General features: G+C 46.7%; 1 protein-coding gene across 1 annotated transcript; it reads left to right on the top strand.

Moving 5' to 3' along the window:
* Window positions 1–10,019: 10,019 nt before the first annotated feature.
* LOC101778229 (osmotin-like protein) lies at window positions 10,020–11,312 on the top strand. The gene has a single exon (XM_004962649.3). It carries the CDS (start codon window positions 10,097–10,099, stop codon window positions 10,820–10,822), a length of 726 nt encoding a protein of 241 aa, XP_004962706.1. The 5' UTR covers window positions 10,020–10,096; the 3' UTR covers window positions 10,823–11,312.
* The last annotated feature ends 2,715 nt before the right edge of the window (window positions 11,313–14,027 follow it).

The following is a 14,027-nucleotide window of genomic DNA, read 5'->3' as shown; positions in this document are numbered from 1 at the left end:
TACGGCATGATGTTGACCGCAGCGCCTCCAACCACTAGTAGTTTGGCGACTGGTCGTCCATTGATGTGTCCTTTGAGGAACAGAGCCTTGAGATGCTGGCGTTTTTCATCCTCGGGTTTCTCAAAAGTGGCTGTCATTGGCTCCAAAGCCAATTATGCCATTTGCTCCTCTATTTCTGTTGCGTCGTCCCGATCGGCGGGAGCCATGAACTCCATCGGCAAAATGAACACCATACTGACGTCAGCTGCCGAATCGTGACTATTGTCTTCTTCGCCGATTTTTCTTCTCGGGCGCCAAACTCGAGACCCGTCCCCTTTCTTATTCACCGCCTGCCTTTGTTCTTCTTCCTGCTGTTCCCATTGGCGGACCCTCCGTTTTTGGGACTTAGTCAAACCATCCGGGCACCATCTGGGGTTTACTGGTTTGCTTGGTGGTTTTGCATGCTCCCAGTCTGGCTCACGCCCTAGGGGGTTCTCATCTGATATTCTGGTGTCGGCCAATTTTCCCAACCGATTGTGTGCATTGGTTTTGCCCCCGAGCCGATTATGCTGGTTAACTCTGCCCCCTAGCCGATCATGCACTTAAACACGCCAATCTTCTTGCTCGTGCCTGTTTCTGCTGATCGGCTCTAGTCCTCGATCTCTGGAGCGTAATCTCTTGAACGGACGGCTGCTGCGATATTGGCCGTTGCACTTAGGGCAATTATCCGCCGATAGTAATCTAAGGTTATTTTCCCAGCAGCGGACGAAAAATGGGCACCTCCAGTGATCCTCGTGTCGGCGCATCATCTCCTCGCGGCATCATGAATCTTCCCGCTGCCGCTGATACTTGCTGAGTAAGTCTCGGGAAGTAACGGGCCGACGTGGACTTTCTGATTTTCACCTTCGTCCTCCATCCGTCCTTTTCCTTTGACATCCTCGATCGTGGCCTGATTTCTAGGATCCACAGCGCCACTCCTTCTGGCCGATTCTGACGTCAGCACTTTGGTTTGGAGTGCGTTTCTTTCTACGTTGACCATGTTGGCGGGGAAAGGGTGTTGATCGATTTTCATCTGCTTCACTAGTTTCGCTGGAACCTCGAACTTGAGTCTTCATTGCTCAATGGCCGACTGTATCTATTGCCGGAAGATCTTGCACTCATTTGTGTCGTGGGATGTGGCATTGTGCCACTTGCAATATTTCATCTTTTTGAGCTGCTCGGCTATCGGAATGGTGTGGTAAGGCAAAAGTTTGATTTGCCCCTCTTGAAGCAGCAAGTCAAAAATTTTGTCAGCCTTTGACGTGTCGAAGCTGAATGTTTTTCGTTCCTTTTTTCCAAACGGGCACGACATCGGCTTTTTTCCTTTTGCCCACTCTGCTAGACTGATTTCCGCCTCTTCCTCTGATTCGGACCCTTCTACATACGCCACCTTTTTCTGAAAGTTCCTTCATTGGTCGAAGGGGCATATCTCTTGTCCGGAGAGCTGATGAATGATTTGGCTCAAGCTTTCGAACTCCTAGGAGGCGTACTTCTCTTTGATGTGCGGTAGGAGTCCCTGGAAGATGATATCAGCCAGTTGGGTGTCAGTCAAGACCAAGGTGTAGCACTTGTTCCTAACTTCCCTGAATCGCTATATATAGCTGGCCACCGATTCATCGCTTCTTTGCTTGAGGATGGTTAGGTCTGACAGTTTCATCTCATGGACCTCTGCATAGAAGTATTTATGGAATTGCTTTTCCAAATTGGCCCAGGTAACAATGGAGTTGGGCGGCAGTGTAGTGAACCACTGGAAGGCTGATCCGGACAGGGACAACGAGAACAGTTGCACCCTTAGACCATCTTGCGTAGCGGCTTCCCCGCACTGGATGATGAATCTATTCACGTGCTCCACCGTTGATGTGTCATCCAGGCCCGAGAACTTGGTGAAGTCGGGGACTTTGTACCGATGAGGGAACGGTAACAGGTCATAAGCAGGTGGGTATGGCGTCTTGTATGCGTAGGTCTGTACTTTTGGTTTCAAACCAAACTGATCTTGATTTACTTCCGCTATCCTTGCAGCCCAATCCACCTACTGCTAACACACGACCGGCTAAGGAATCGGTACGTGTTGTTGGATTTGCGGTGCCACGATCGGGTGATAGACTAGAGTATGCTGCAGACCTTGTGGCTGGGCTGTTGGCTGAGTGGCCGATGGCTGCTGACGTAGCGCATCTGTCGTTTCATCGTACAATATTATCGGCGCTACAACTCTGAGTCGTTCTGGGGCGCCTGCCCCCCCCCCCCCCCCCCGCGCTGATCTCTGAAGTGGCTGGCTGGTATTGTGGGGCTGTCGGCCGAGTGGCCGATTGGAATAACGCCTGGACTGGAGAGTTTCCATAACTGTTTGATGGATCTAGACTGGCGGTTGTTGCTGCTACCCCCTATGGTGCCGAGTTTGAGAGTGGCGGTTGTATGGAGGGAATTGGCGTAGAATGAGACGGCGCTTGCGATTGATAGCATGATGCACCGTTGTACCCCAGGGGCATTGAAGTGTTGCAGCCTCCATGTTGCATCTGCATCCGCTGAGGAGCCGAGTGAGACACGTTTGGCACCGCTGAGAATCCTCTGATTGGTGCCACGATGGGAGGGGCATAAGCTGGTCCCTAATACCCTTGAGCTGCGCTGCTGACCAAGGAACTGATGACAACGTTGTACATGGTATTGGTCATCACCGTGGACTGGTCAATCATAGTCTGATACACGGACTGTTGAATCATCTCAGACATCTTTCCTGAGTCCTCGGCGACGGTGATATGGCGGGGAGTTGGAAGAGGAGATTTCTTGACGGTCTCCCCGCTTCTGGTACGACTAAAGGATTGCAGGCACATCTTCCTGTATTCTTCTAGAGCCCTTGCCACTTCTTCCTTCTGGTCGTCCTTGAGATCTGCTTCAGTAATTTCGATGACGTTATCTTCGGAGACCTCAGCACCCTTCGACATGTTGGATGTTGTTTTGTCCCACCAGGCGTGCCAAAAGTGTGTTCGCTGAAAATCGGCCGACGATCCTCAGCGTCGGGCACACGATCCGGGAGAATCTGCTTAACTCCTGTTCGGGTTATCGCCCTGGTGCGGTTCACGCAGCGTGCCAGTCAATCTGACCTGTTAATTGACAAGGAAACAAAATATTAAATTCCAGGGGCCTCGATCGGCTAAAGTTCCGATCTGTCTTAAAAAGCGTATTGGCGAATCGGCCGATTCACTGTAGAGGTGACCAGCTATAAAATAGTCGATACTGTGTAGCGTTTGTAAAGAAAACTACTAGAGCAAGCTAAACAATGCTAGAGAAGCAACACTTGGGATAGATCTAATCGGCTATGTGATAACAAAGAATAAAAGTGATAAAAGCCGACAGTTCGTATCTCAAGCTGGATAATTGGTGATAAAAACTAAAATAACAGGTAGAACATACGATTCTAGTTGATATCGGTAACTGGTGAATAAATCTAAACGAAACAACAGCGATGCGCCCGAAGTTAAAGCTTAGATATTACTCGATAAGCGGAACATACAAAATCAGCCGGAGATCGTGTCGATGCAGCCCTGCCAACCCGTACGAACTCATGAAAGAAAAAGTATTTTGGCGAAGTCGCCAACTTAAAAGTAAAGTACGAGTAAAAAGTAGATTTGTTGTATTGATTGATGTGTTGTTTTACAAGCTTCACGAGGCAGCTATTTATACCCCGCCACAACTAATTTCCTAACCGACTAGGATCTATCTCTAATTTAAAACGATAATAAATATTTACAAACACAACTCGTACCCAAGTTGGTTATTATTTTCCCACGGGCCAATCTCCATCTTTAGCTAATCTTCATCTTGGCCCACCTTAGGCCCGTACCGGCCAAATCATCCCGACTCCCAATCGGCCAGTCTTTATCAACTCCCTCTGCTAGTCGGCCGAAACACTGTAGCTTAATCGGCCGATTCCCAACTATAGCTTCTAGCCGCCGTATTAGCCGCTTTTCTCCTTCTTTAACGCCGATTTCATACACGTGTCAAAATCCGACGTCAACAGTTAGCATGATTAGGGAACATAGTCCCTTCCTCAAGGTGCATGCTGACGTTGTGAATCCATTTGAGGCCACTCCCTTAGATGAATTGCCTGATTCCTGGTCTAGATAGAGATGCGCTTATTTCGTTGTTTTTTCATTTGTTATTTGTCTAAATTAGACTTCTATCTTTTTTTTAATATAATCGGCAACTCTAATTTATTTTTTAAAAGCTATGCTTACTCCACGATGGAAGTGTTGCAAGACGCGAAGAAACCATGTTCTAGGCGACATGGCTGCCCCGCCAACAACTAAAGTGAAGGTTAATTTGACTGAGGTTGTAAAACGTAGCTATCGACCTAACCACAATTTTTTACTTTGCCAAAGGAGAGATCGACACTCACTACTCGTTCTTTTGCTAGGCCCGTGTCCCGTGTACAATGAAAACTTGGGTTGGTAGGATTTCAAAGCCTTGTTTGCCCAACTTTGGGCAACCAAAATTACTGTAGTAACACTGTAGCGTTTCATTTGTATTTGTGAATTATTGTCCAAATATTGACTAATTAGACTCAAAAAATTCGTCTCGCAAAGTACAACAAAACTGTGCAATTAGTTTTTAATTTCGTCTACATTCAGTACTCAATACATGTACCGCAAGTTTGATGTGATGGGGAATCTTCTTTTTATATAGTGTCAAAGTTAAGATTTTGGAGCGAACTAAACATGGCGCAAGATTCCTGGCATGCATATCCACTCCTGTCACAATCAAGTCATCCTCCTTAGAGATTTCTGCAACAAGTACCTAGAGACTGCTGAAGGTACCTTTAGGGCAGGCACGCGTGTGCACGCGCTGCGGGCCGCGGCGCACTGATGATTTCTGCAAAGACTAGTCGCCATGATGCCTCACACTTGTCCCTCTGATAAAAAATGTTGCACGTGAAGCACGCCCGCACGCCGATTGGAGTCACCAAACACACAGCAACAGCAACTACCAACTATGCTTGGGTTCATGTGGCAATGGCTCCATAGACCGAAGGTCTCCTCATGTCCTTGGTAGCAGCAACCTCACGTTTGTAAATGAAGGGGGTGTTTGTATCTTTAGTTCGGACTAAAATTTATATCACTTAAATATTCGAGGTTAACTAGGGAGACTAAATATGAGCTAACTATAAAAATTAATTACACATACGGAGGCTAATTCCCGAGACGAATCTATTAAGCCTAATTAATCCATTATTAGCACATGTTTACTGTATCACCACATTATCAAATCATGAACTAATTAGGTTTAATAGATTCATCTCGTAAATTAGCCTCCATCTGTGCAATTGGTTTTGTAATTAGTTTATGTTTAATACTCCTAATTAGTATCTAAATATTTAGTATCTAAATATTTGATGTGACAGAAATTTTAGGAGGTCCTGGAGAAACAAACGGGGACGAAGTAATCGATCATTCCACGTGAACCGAACCTCGTCTCCTCACGTTTGCCGTAGCCGTCAATACCGCAGAAAAAACTAACAGCGGTGCATCCATGATATCAACTAGCAGTGAGCGATGCAATGGAATTCTGATCTCTCGTACTATTATTTATCCACGAGGTCCAAACCCATTCAAATTGTTAATAAGGTCATCTCCAACGCCACCTTAATCATCACATTGCAAAAAAAAAAGAGTATATAAAGAAGGGCAGAGGTCCCTAGATCGGTAGGTCAAGACCTCATATAACCACAATAGAGGACCAAATCCTCAACATCCAAGCGCAGGGCGCAATATACAACACCCCAAACAGGACGTAGGGTATTACGCTACTCTGGCAGCCTGAACCTGTATAAATTCGTGTCTTGTATCCTCACTTTTACCTTCAAGTTCCAGGTCCGGCGAACCCACATCAACCAATCTACTACCTCGGGATACCCCTTGGTAGGTTACTGGGTATTAAACACCGACATATGGCGCGCCAGGTAGGGGTGATTGTCGAGATCATTGGGCGAGCTTGAAGGACCTCATCATCAAGATCAATCTACTCGACAAGAAGCAAGTCACCGAGTCGGAGTTCTGAGCAGACAAATCTACGCCAAGACAGAGTTGATGCGCTCCGCGTTCCAATCGAAGACCGAGTCGATTTCCGCCGCAGGCTGCCGCATACGGCTCATCGATCAAGTCACTACTTTGACTACTCGTCTCGACTAGAAAACTAGTCGAGGACGGACTACTTCAACTACTCATCTCGACTAGAAAACTAGTCGAGGACGGTCTACTTCGACTACTCATCTCGACTAGAAAACTAGTCGAGAGAGGGTTCCACGTGATCAACAACTAGTTGGAATCGACTCCGACTAGTTGGCTTCATCAACAATCGACACAGCTTCGTCGACAATCATTCAAGAATCAAGCTAAGTCACTTTTTTAAATTATTTTCTAGCTTGTTTTCCGCATGCAGGGCAACGCACCGACTCTTATCTGTGTACGCCTCTCGATGGTAATTACCCTCCAGGGCTACACTTTGTCAAATATTTCTGGGGCATGTTGATCGACAGCCACACGCTTGGTACACTGAATTACGGAGGCTACGGCTACGGGTTTGGTGCACTAAGCTTTGGACGCACCGCCACGGGTTAGGTACATTGAATTTTGTAGGCAATAACCACATATTTGATACACTGAATACTGGAGGCTCACAACGGCTACACCCTAAGGAGGCACAATTCCTATGCGCACAACATGCGCTCTACTCGCCGGAGGGCAGAAAACTCTTAAGCGCAATCGCGCTCTCTTTTTGTCGCAATGCCGACTACTTATTTTAAATGTCTTCTATTAGCGGTCGCCAATATCCTTGAGCAGAACACACTTTAATTTGTGATAGCCTCGGATCTTCTGTCATGCCTAAACACTAGGACGCAAGACAAAGATCTCCGTAGCAGCAATGCCAGTACGCGTACACGAGATAAAAATTTCACACGCAGTGGCAATGGCTAAACAGGGACTGAGAGCCTAAACGTAATAGGCTAGCTACTTGGGAGAAATATGGTCGAAACAAGAGCATGACACACAACATTTACATTATATTCATCACTAAATAAATTTTAGTAGTTCCAAATTCTACAAATATGCTACATAATGTATGCATATCTTTTTTCAGGTCAAGTTTCGGCAACGACTCTCCAGAACGCTTAGCATACCTACAATGGCTCCACTAGCTCTCAGGCTCGGGGGCTAGACGCTAATTACTGCTCGGAATACCTTCGATAGCTCCACAAGCTCTCAAACTCGGGGCTAAGCGTCAATAACTACTCGACGTGGCTCCTACGGTTCACCTGGCACATAAGCTTAGGGGCTGGACGCCGCAAAACTACTCGGATGATGACTTGTGTGAAGACTAAAGACCCTCGGATTGATTAATTAATCATTCCAATGCTCGGGGGCTAATAAGCTACACCTAACAGTTGATTTTTTCAAGATGAAAGAAGAAGATTCAAAATTTTATTGACCCTCAGCCTAATTCTTCGATTCAACCTAAAGCTCAGGGGGCTACTTCATATGGAGTGCAACTTCTGCCCGCCTGCATATCACATTCCAAAGATGAAGATTACAAAATTAAGACGATCAAGGGTTTGAGCACACCATAGCCTCATGGCAGCTTTGAGGAACTTTGAAGATTCAGCCAGACAAAGTACTCGAAGAGCACCAAAACTACTCGGCGAGGATTTGAAAAGTACTCAAGGTTGCTGCATTCGACTATGAAGCCCTCAGGGGCTCGTCGAGGATAGACCCCAATACCCGCAAGGAAGGAAGAAGATGGACTCCTACTAGGATTCCTCTGTAATCCTATTAGGACTCATACCATGTAATCCTACTAGGACTCCTACCTTATAACCAACTAGTAATCCCATCCCCTGAGTATATAAAGGAGTGCAGGGGTCCCTAGATCGGTAGGCCAAGACCTCATAGAACCGCAACAAAGGATCAAATCATCAACACCAAATAACACCCAAGCGCAGGGTGCAATATACAACACCTCAAATAGGACGTAGGGTATTATGCTACTCTGTCGGCCTGAACCTGTATAAATACGTCTTGTGTCCTCACTTTTACCTTCGAGTTCCAAGTCCAACAATCCCCACCAACCAATCTACTACCTCAGGATACACCTCGGTAAGTTGCCGGGTATAAAATACCCTTACCCCCACCCCCTTACATGATCTTGGTCCTGTTCTTCCATTTTGCTCCCCTCCACTCACTAGGGTTCTGGCTTGAGTATGTGTCGGGAGTTTAGACAGATGGCTAGCAACGGTTGATGGCTGGAACGATAAATGCATATCCAAGATAAAGGTGCGTGGTCGTCGGGGCGAGCAGCCAGCTCTGGTAGCAGAGGGTAGGGTGGATGGGATATAGATGAGAAGTGAATGGGTGTGGTGCATATCAAGCACTAGTTGAGTAATGAAGATGGACGGCACGAAGCGATGGCAATAGGTGCAGACAGCTTGCTCAATTGGTGCAGGTTGGTAAAGTAGGGGTAGAACGTGGATAAAGCATACACGGATAGAAGAATAAAAAGAAAATCTAACAATCCCCTCCTCCCTCCCTAAAAACACATAGTTTGGTTGTGAGCTAGTTGCGCAAGTAGTGAGTGCTAAATAAACAAAATAATTCTGTTAGATTGCCATGACATGGCATGTAATGCATACATGCAAACCACACTCTCAAAATATAACTTCCTCTAGGTAATATTCTCATGAAAACCAATAAATCACCCAAAATGATCCATGGGATGAAATGGTGCAACCCTGTGCTTCAGATTTGAATATCTACACACAGATCAAGTTTATGTACAGCTTGGTTGGAAAAAGTCAGCCTAAAGATAGAAGACTCTTCTAAGGGATCTTCGAGATTTATCCTCATTATTTGGCCTTTTGCTTTCATAAAAAGCTGATCAATTATTGTTATTCTGTGAGCTATCCTATTTGATACGTGTGTGAAATATTTTACAAAACACACTACAGATGCAGACGCTCATATAAAGCGCACACACTCAAACTTATGAATATATATACCCTATGAGCACATCCGAGAGACTGATTCGGCACATCTTTAATATAGACGAAGTTTGGCACGTTGTCTATCACTAAGAAAATAGCAATGATTAAATCTTAAAATAAATTTAGAAAACTACCAGCACTGTTGACACGGATTCCATCGTAAGGAACCTTATCAACTGACGTCAGTTTGCCTGTGCCAAATATTTTGTAATGAAAAGAAAACAAAGAAAAAATGTGGAACCCCGCGCTTTAATCTGCATGTTGCAAGTTTTTTTTTAATATCTGCATGTTGCAGGTCAAAGCCTCCACCAACTCCATTATCCTCGTTACTTGGGGGCTGTTTGGAAGGAGGAGGCTAAACTTTAGCCCTGTCACATCGGATGTTCGGATACTAATTAAGAGGACTAAACATAAGCTAATTACAAAACTAATTGCAGAACCCCTAGGCTAAATCGCGAGACGAATCTATTGAGCCTAATTAATCCATCATTAGTGAATGGTTACTGTAGCACCACATTGTCAAATCATGCACTAATTAGGCTTAATAGATTCGTCTCGCGATTTAGCCTAGGGGTTGTGTAATTAGTTTTGTAATTAATCTAAGTTTAATACTCCTAATTAGTGTCCAAACATTCGATGTGACGGGGGCTAAAATTTAGCCCCCTCCTCCCAAACACCCCCTTGGTCATACCGGATGACGCATAGCAAACCCTGAAAAATTGAGTAGCTCTAGTCATATCTACGATGTTGCTCACCTTTTCGCAAGTAGCATCGTAGCAACATACTGTAAATCAAAGGAAAAATCAAATGTTCCATTAAAAAATTGAAAATCAAATGCAGCCCATGGTTTTGTAATTACTTGTGGACTCTTTTTGCTTGCTCTTGTCCTTTGGGAGCAAGGTACTAGGACATTATTACAGCCACCACACTTTTTCTTACCACCTTTTTGCCTATAAAATTAGCAAGCTTGTCCATTGCTCCCACTCTTCACTCTTCAGTCTCCGCCAACGCCTTTACTCCAAGGAAAAGCCAAGAAACCAGTAACACACCATGGCGCCCGCCACGGCCAAGCATCTCTTCCTCGGCTTCCTCCTCGCTCTCGCGGCGGCCTCGTCGTCGACGCCGGCGGCGGCCACCACGCTGACGCTCCACAACCTCTGCCCATACCCGGTGTGGCCGCTGGTGACCCCCAACACCGGCTTCCCGTCCATCTCCGACAACACGGGCAGCCTCGACGGCGGCGGCCGCGGGCTGGTCTCCTTCCGCTTCCCTCCCAGCTTCTGGGCGGGCCGCGTGGTGGCGCGCACCGGCTGCTCGGGGCGCGCGTCCCGCTGCGAGACGGGCGGCGCGCCGCCGGCGACGGTGGTGCAGCTGGCGGTGCACGCGGCGGAGGGGGGGCAGGACCTGGCGGCGTACAGCGTGAGCCTGGTGGACGGGTTCAACGTGCCGGCCGTGGTGAGCCCGCAGGAGGTGGGCGGCGGCGGCCAGTGCCCGGCGCTCGGGTGCGCGGCGGACCTCAACGCCGGGTGCCCCCGCGGGCAGCGCGTGGTCGGACGCGGCGGCGCTGTGGTGGTGGCGTGCAGGGGCCCCGCCGGGTACCCGTACTTCAAGGAGCGGTGCCCGCTGACGCGCACCACGCCGACGGACGTGGAGCCCGTGCCGCAGCGGTGCTTTGGCCCCGGCGAGCTCAAGATCGTCTTCTGCCAGCCCGCCATGGTGAACGCCGCCGCCACCGGCGAGACCGGGCGCATCCGCACCGTCGTCGCAGACAACTAGAGCGAGTACTAGCTAGCCCTGCAGCCGGTGGCCGGGTAGTTGGCCGGAGGAGGTGGCCTGCCATGCCTCTGATTAGTGCGTAATAAAGGTAGATTAAGGAGGTAATTAAGCGCGCGCTACTGTTGGAGTAAGAGTGTGTGAGTGGGTGTGGCAGTTTGTCGTTGGCTTGGTTGCCAAGTGTCCGGCCGGGCGTGCCAAGTGAATAATGCGTTGAGCACACGCATGCATCATGTACCATCTCTCGTTTCCAGCAGAGGTTTGTGACATGTGTCGTGTCTCATGCGTGTTCTGGAGGCAGTCAAGCACGGGCAAGCCTGCGTGCAAGCAGCCAAGCACCAAGGCAGGCAGCACGGCACAGCACGAGCGCGGTAGAAGAGTACTCCTATGATCGTGAGAAATGTGGGGTACAGGGGGAGACGTCGTCGTTCGTGCTTAGCCTGTAGTAACCAAAGGTTTGTTCATGCTTCGACACCCAGCTACGAGTTTGCTCCCCATTCTTCACTTTGCACCGTTTATTACTACCGTTTCCTGAAATGCTTGCGCGATGCCCCTGCTAGTTTATAGTGAAAGCAAGGGCAATGATATAATTAATTAGATATTTTGCAAATAGTAGCGGTAACGATGCAAGATACTACCTCGTAGGTCGTTTTAGTTTTTTTTCCTAAGTTCTTAGATATTTGTATGTAGCTAGACATACAAACATTTATAAATATAGAAAAGACAAAACAATCTACAATTTGAAATGGAGGGATTAGAAAAAAAAAGAAAGAAAGACTCATAATTTGCTTCCCAGGGTGGAGCAACCGTGCAAATGATATATTGTATTATACACGAAAGGGTTTTTATGAGGAAGACTACTTAGGTGAGTCAGTTTGGGTTAGTGCAGATTCAGGAAAGAAAACCCTACAAGCTTGTTTGGGTAGTAGTGGATTAAAGTGGAATAAGAGGAATTGGAGGGGAAATTAGTTCATTTTAAACTCAATCCTCTTCGTTCCACTCTTGGATTTTTTATATATGAAGTTGAAAGTATTTTTTAATGGATTCGCATATCATTTTTTTTTAATCATTTGAGGTGTTTTCACATGAATTGCACCCTTGGTAACATTCGAGGGTAGACTAGCCTAAAACACGAGAGTGCGTGCTAGTATGCGGGCTTGCGTAACTTCATCAAATAGTTGTCCAAATTCACTAGAATCAAAATCTGAGTGGGGGCATGGCACTGTTGTGGTCTGCCCCTAGTGACATTGATGAGAAAACAAAGCCATAGAGTGCAGCTAGGAGCAACTGATCATGATCATCAAGAGAGGATGATGATGTGACTCAGTGGAGATAACAAAAGCGCGGTGAAGTAGTCTTGGTTATCGGTCGAGACGGAGGACGAGGTAGAGTTGAGGCTCGGTGATGATCGAATCTGGTCGTAGATAGAAATAATATATGTAGGCGGGGAAAGTCTTATGTGTACGAGGGATAAAGCTGGACCTTGACTACCACCCCCGGTTCGTAAGGACCTGTCATCACCGGTTTTTTTGGATCGTTGGATTTCAGTCCGCGGTGATCGGTGTACATCACCACCGATTTCGAAATCAACGGTGAAAATAATTATCACCCTCGATCTGATCATCTTTGAAAAAAAATATTTTAAAAATAGATAGTGGCGAGAAAAAACATACCCGTAGAGCAGTGCCTGCTGACGCGCACCACGCGCCTGCCGATGTGGAGCCCGTGCTGCAGCGGTGCTTTGGACCTGGCAAGCTCAAGTTCGTCTTCTGCCAGCCGGCCATGGTGAACGTCGGCACGCCACGGCTGCCAACGGGGAGACCGGGCGCATCCACACCATCGTCGCAGGTAACTGAGCCAGCCAGCCAGCCACCGTGGTCGGGTAGTTGGCCGGAGGAGGTGAATTCTGAAAAAAAACAATAGGAGAAAATTCACTATTTGATATCGGAAAAATGACTAGTTGCTTTCTTAGTCCTGAAACAGGGCCGTACCTAAGATTTAGAGACCTTGGTGCGAAATATAAAATGAGGTTCTATATTTAAAAAATATAGGTAATTGAAATGTATTTTGATTTGATTAAAGAACGCATCATGATTGGGTGCTTGCTATCCTGATCAGCGGAACAGTAATAGAAGAGAGTGCAGGAAGAAAATTTGATAAGTTGCATCATAATTGGAAGGCGGATTACTTGAGGGAAAAAATAAAGACTGTTTTGAGAAGATGAAGGGGCGACCATTGGAGAACCTGATGAAGGAAAGAGAAAAGTCGGCAGCAAATTTTGAGTAGTTCGACCTTGTTTTGGTGGCTTAGTGATTAGTACTAATTATTGATAGCAAAATTTGACACCTTCAATTCCGTAAACCTGATCTGATATGTAATTTATTTGGCTGGATTTTGAGTTTAATTCATCTTTTGCAGTAAAAAAATAGCTAGATCAAATTCAAGGTAGAAAATAATAGAAGATTGCGGAAAGGCAAGGAAGCCGATAGAGATTAATAGATAGAAAAAAAATCAACTTCATGCATGCATGCATGCGCCAGATTGACGGACTTTCATTCTTAATATGACACCGCAGTCCATTCCAATAACTAACGACGTTAAGTGTCTATTAAAAAGATCCATTTGCCCCTCGTTCAGGAGCCCGTTCAGGAGCGCGCACGGCTGGGGCGTTGCATGAGTCATGACCGGCAGGGAGCGCGCATGACGGACGCTGGGCGCATGCAGACTGGGCATTTTTCCTTTTTTTTTTTCATGCACGCTGGGCGCATGCATGCATCCCTGCGCCACAGAGGGCCATATTTTAGCTTTTGGCGCCCATTTTCCCGCGCACCATTCTCTTTGTACCAAAATCAAAATCGTCTAGAAGCAGGAACAAACTAGGTTTAACAATTTCGCCAAAGATTAGACTTTATTAGAAACTGCATGCAAGGTCAGATTGAGCTGGAATCCACAAAACACAATTACAGGCTATCATATTTCCTCTTGAACCTTATGTGCTCTTCAACAGCAGACATAGAATTCAAAATGCACTCACATTATTGGATTCACCCATCGGAGTTCTGCGTTCGGAGTGCCCCAAAAATAACCCACGGCACCTGCAGGTTCATCAGCATCTCAATTCTCAACACTGCAACAAGAAAACTGACACATGTTAGCCAATTGGAAGCAATGCTCCAGCCTCCGGTTACTATTCATTTGGTGAGTTGGG

The sequence above is a fragment of the Setaria italica genome, chromosome III (genome assembly GCF_000263155.2).
Source record: "Setaria italica strain Yugu1 chromosome III, Setaria_italica_v2.0, whole genome shotgun sequence".
In the NCBI taxonomy this organism is placed as follows: domain Eukaryota; kingdom Viridiplantae; phylum Streptophyta; class Magnoliopsida; order Poales; family Poaceae; genus Setaria; species Setaria italica.
The sequence above is the reverse complement of the archived record's forward strand: the minus strand, read 5'-3'. Positions and strand labels throughout refer to the sequence as shown.

Bases quoted from the DNA above. Each gene is read 5' to 3' on its own strand.
- LOC101778229 (XM_004962649.3), top strand. From the start codon at position 10,097: ATGGCGCCCGCCACGGCCAAGCATCTCTTCCTCGGCTTCCTCCTCGCT.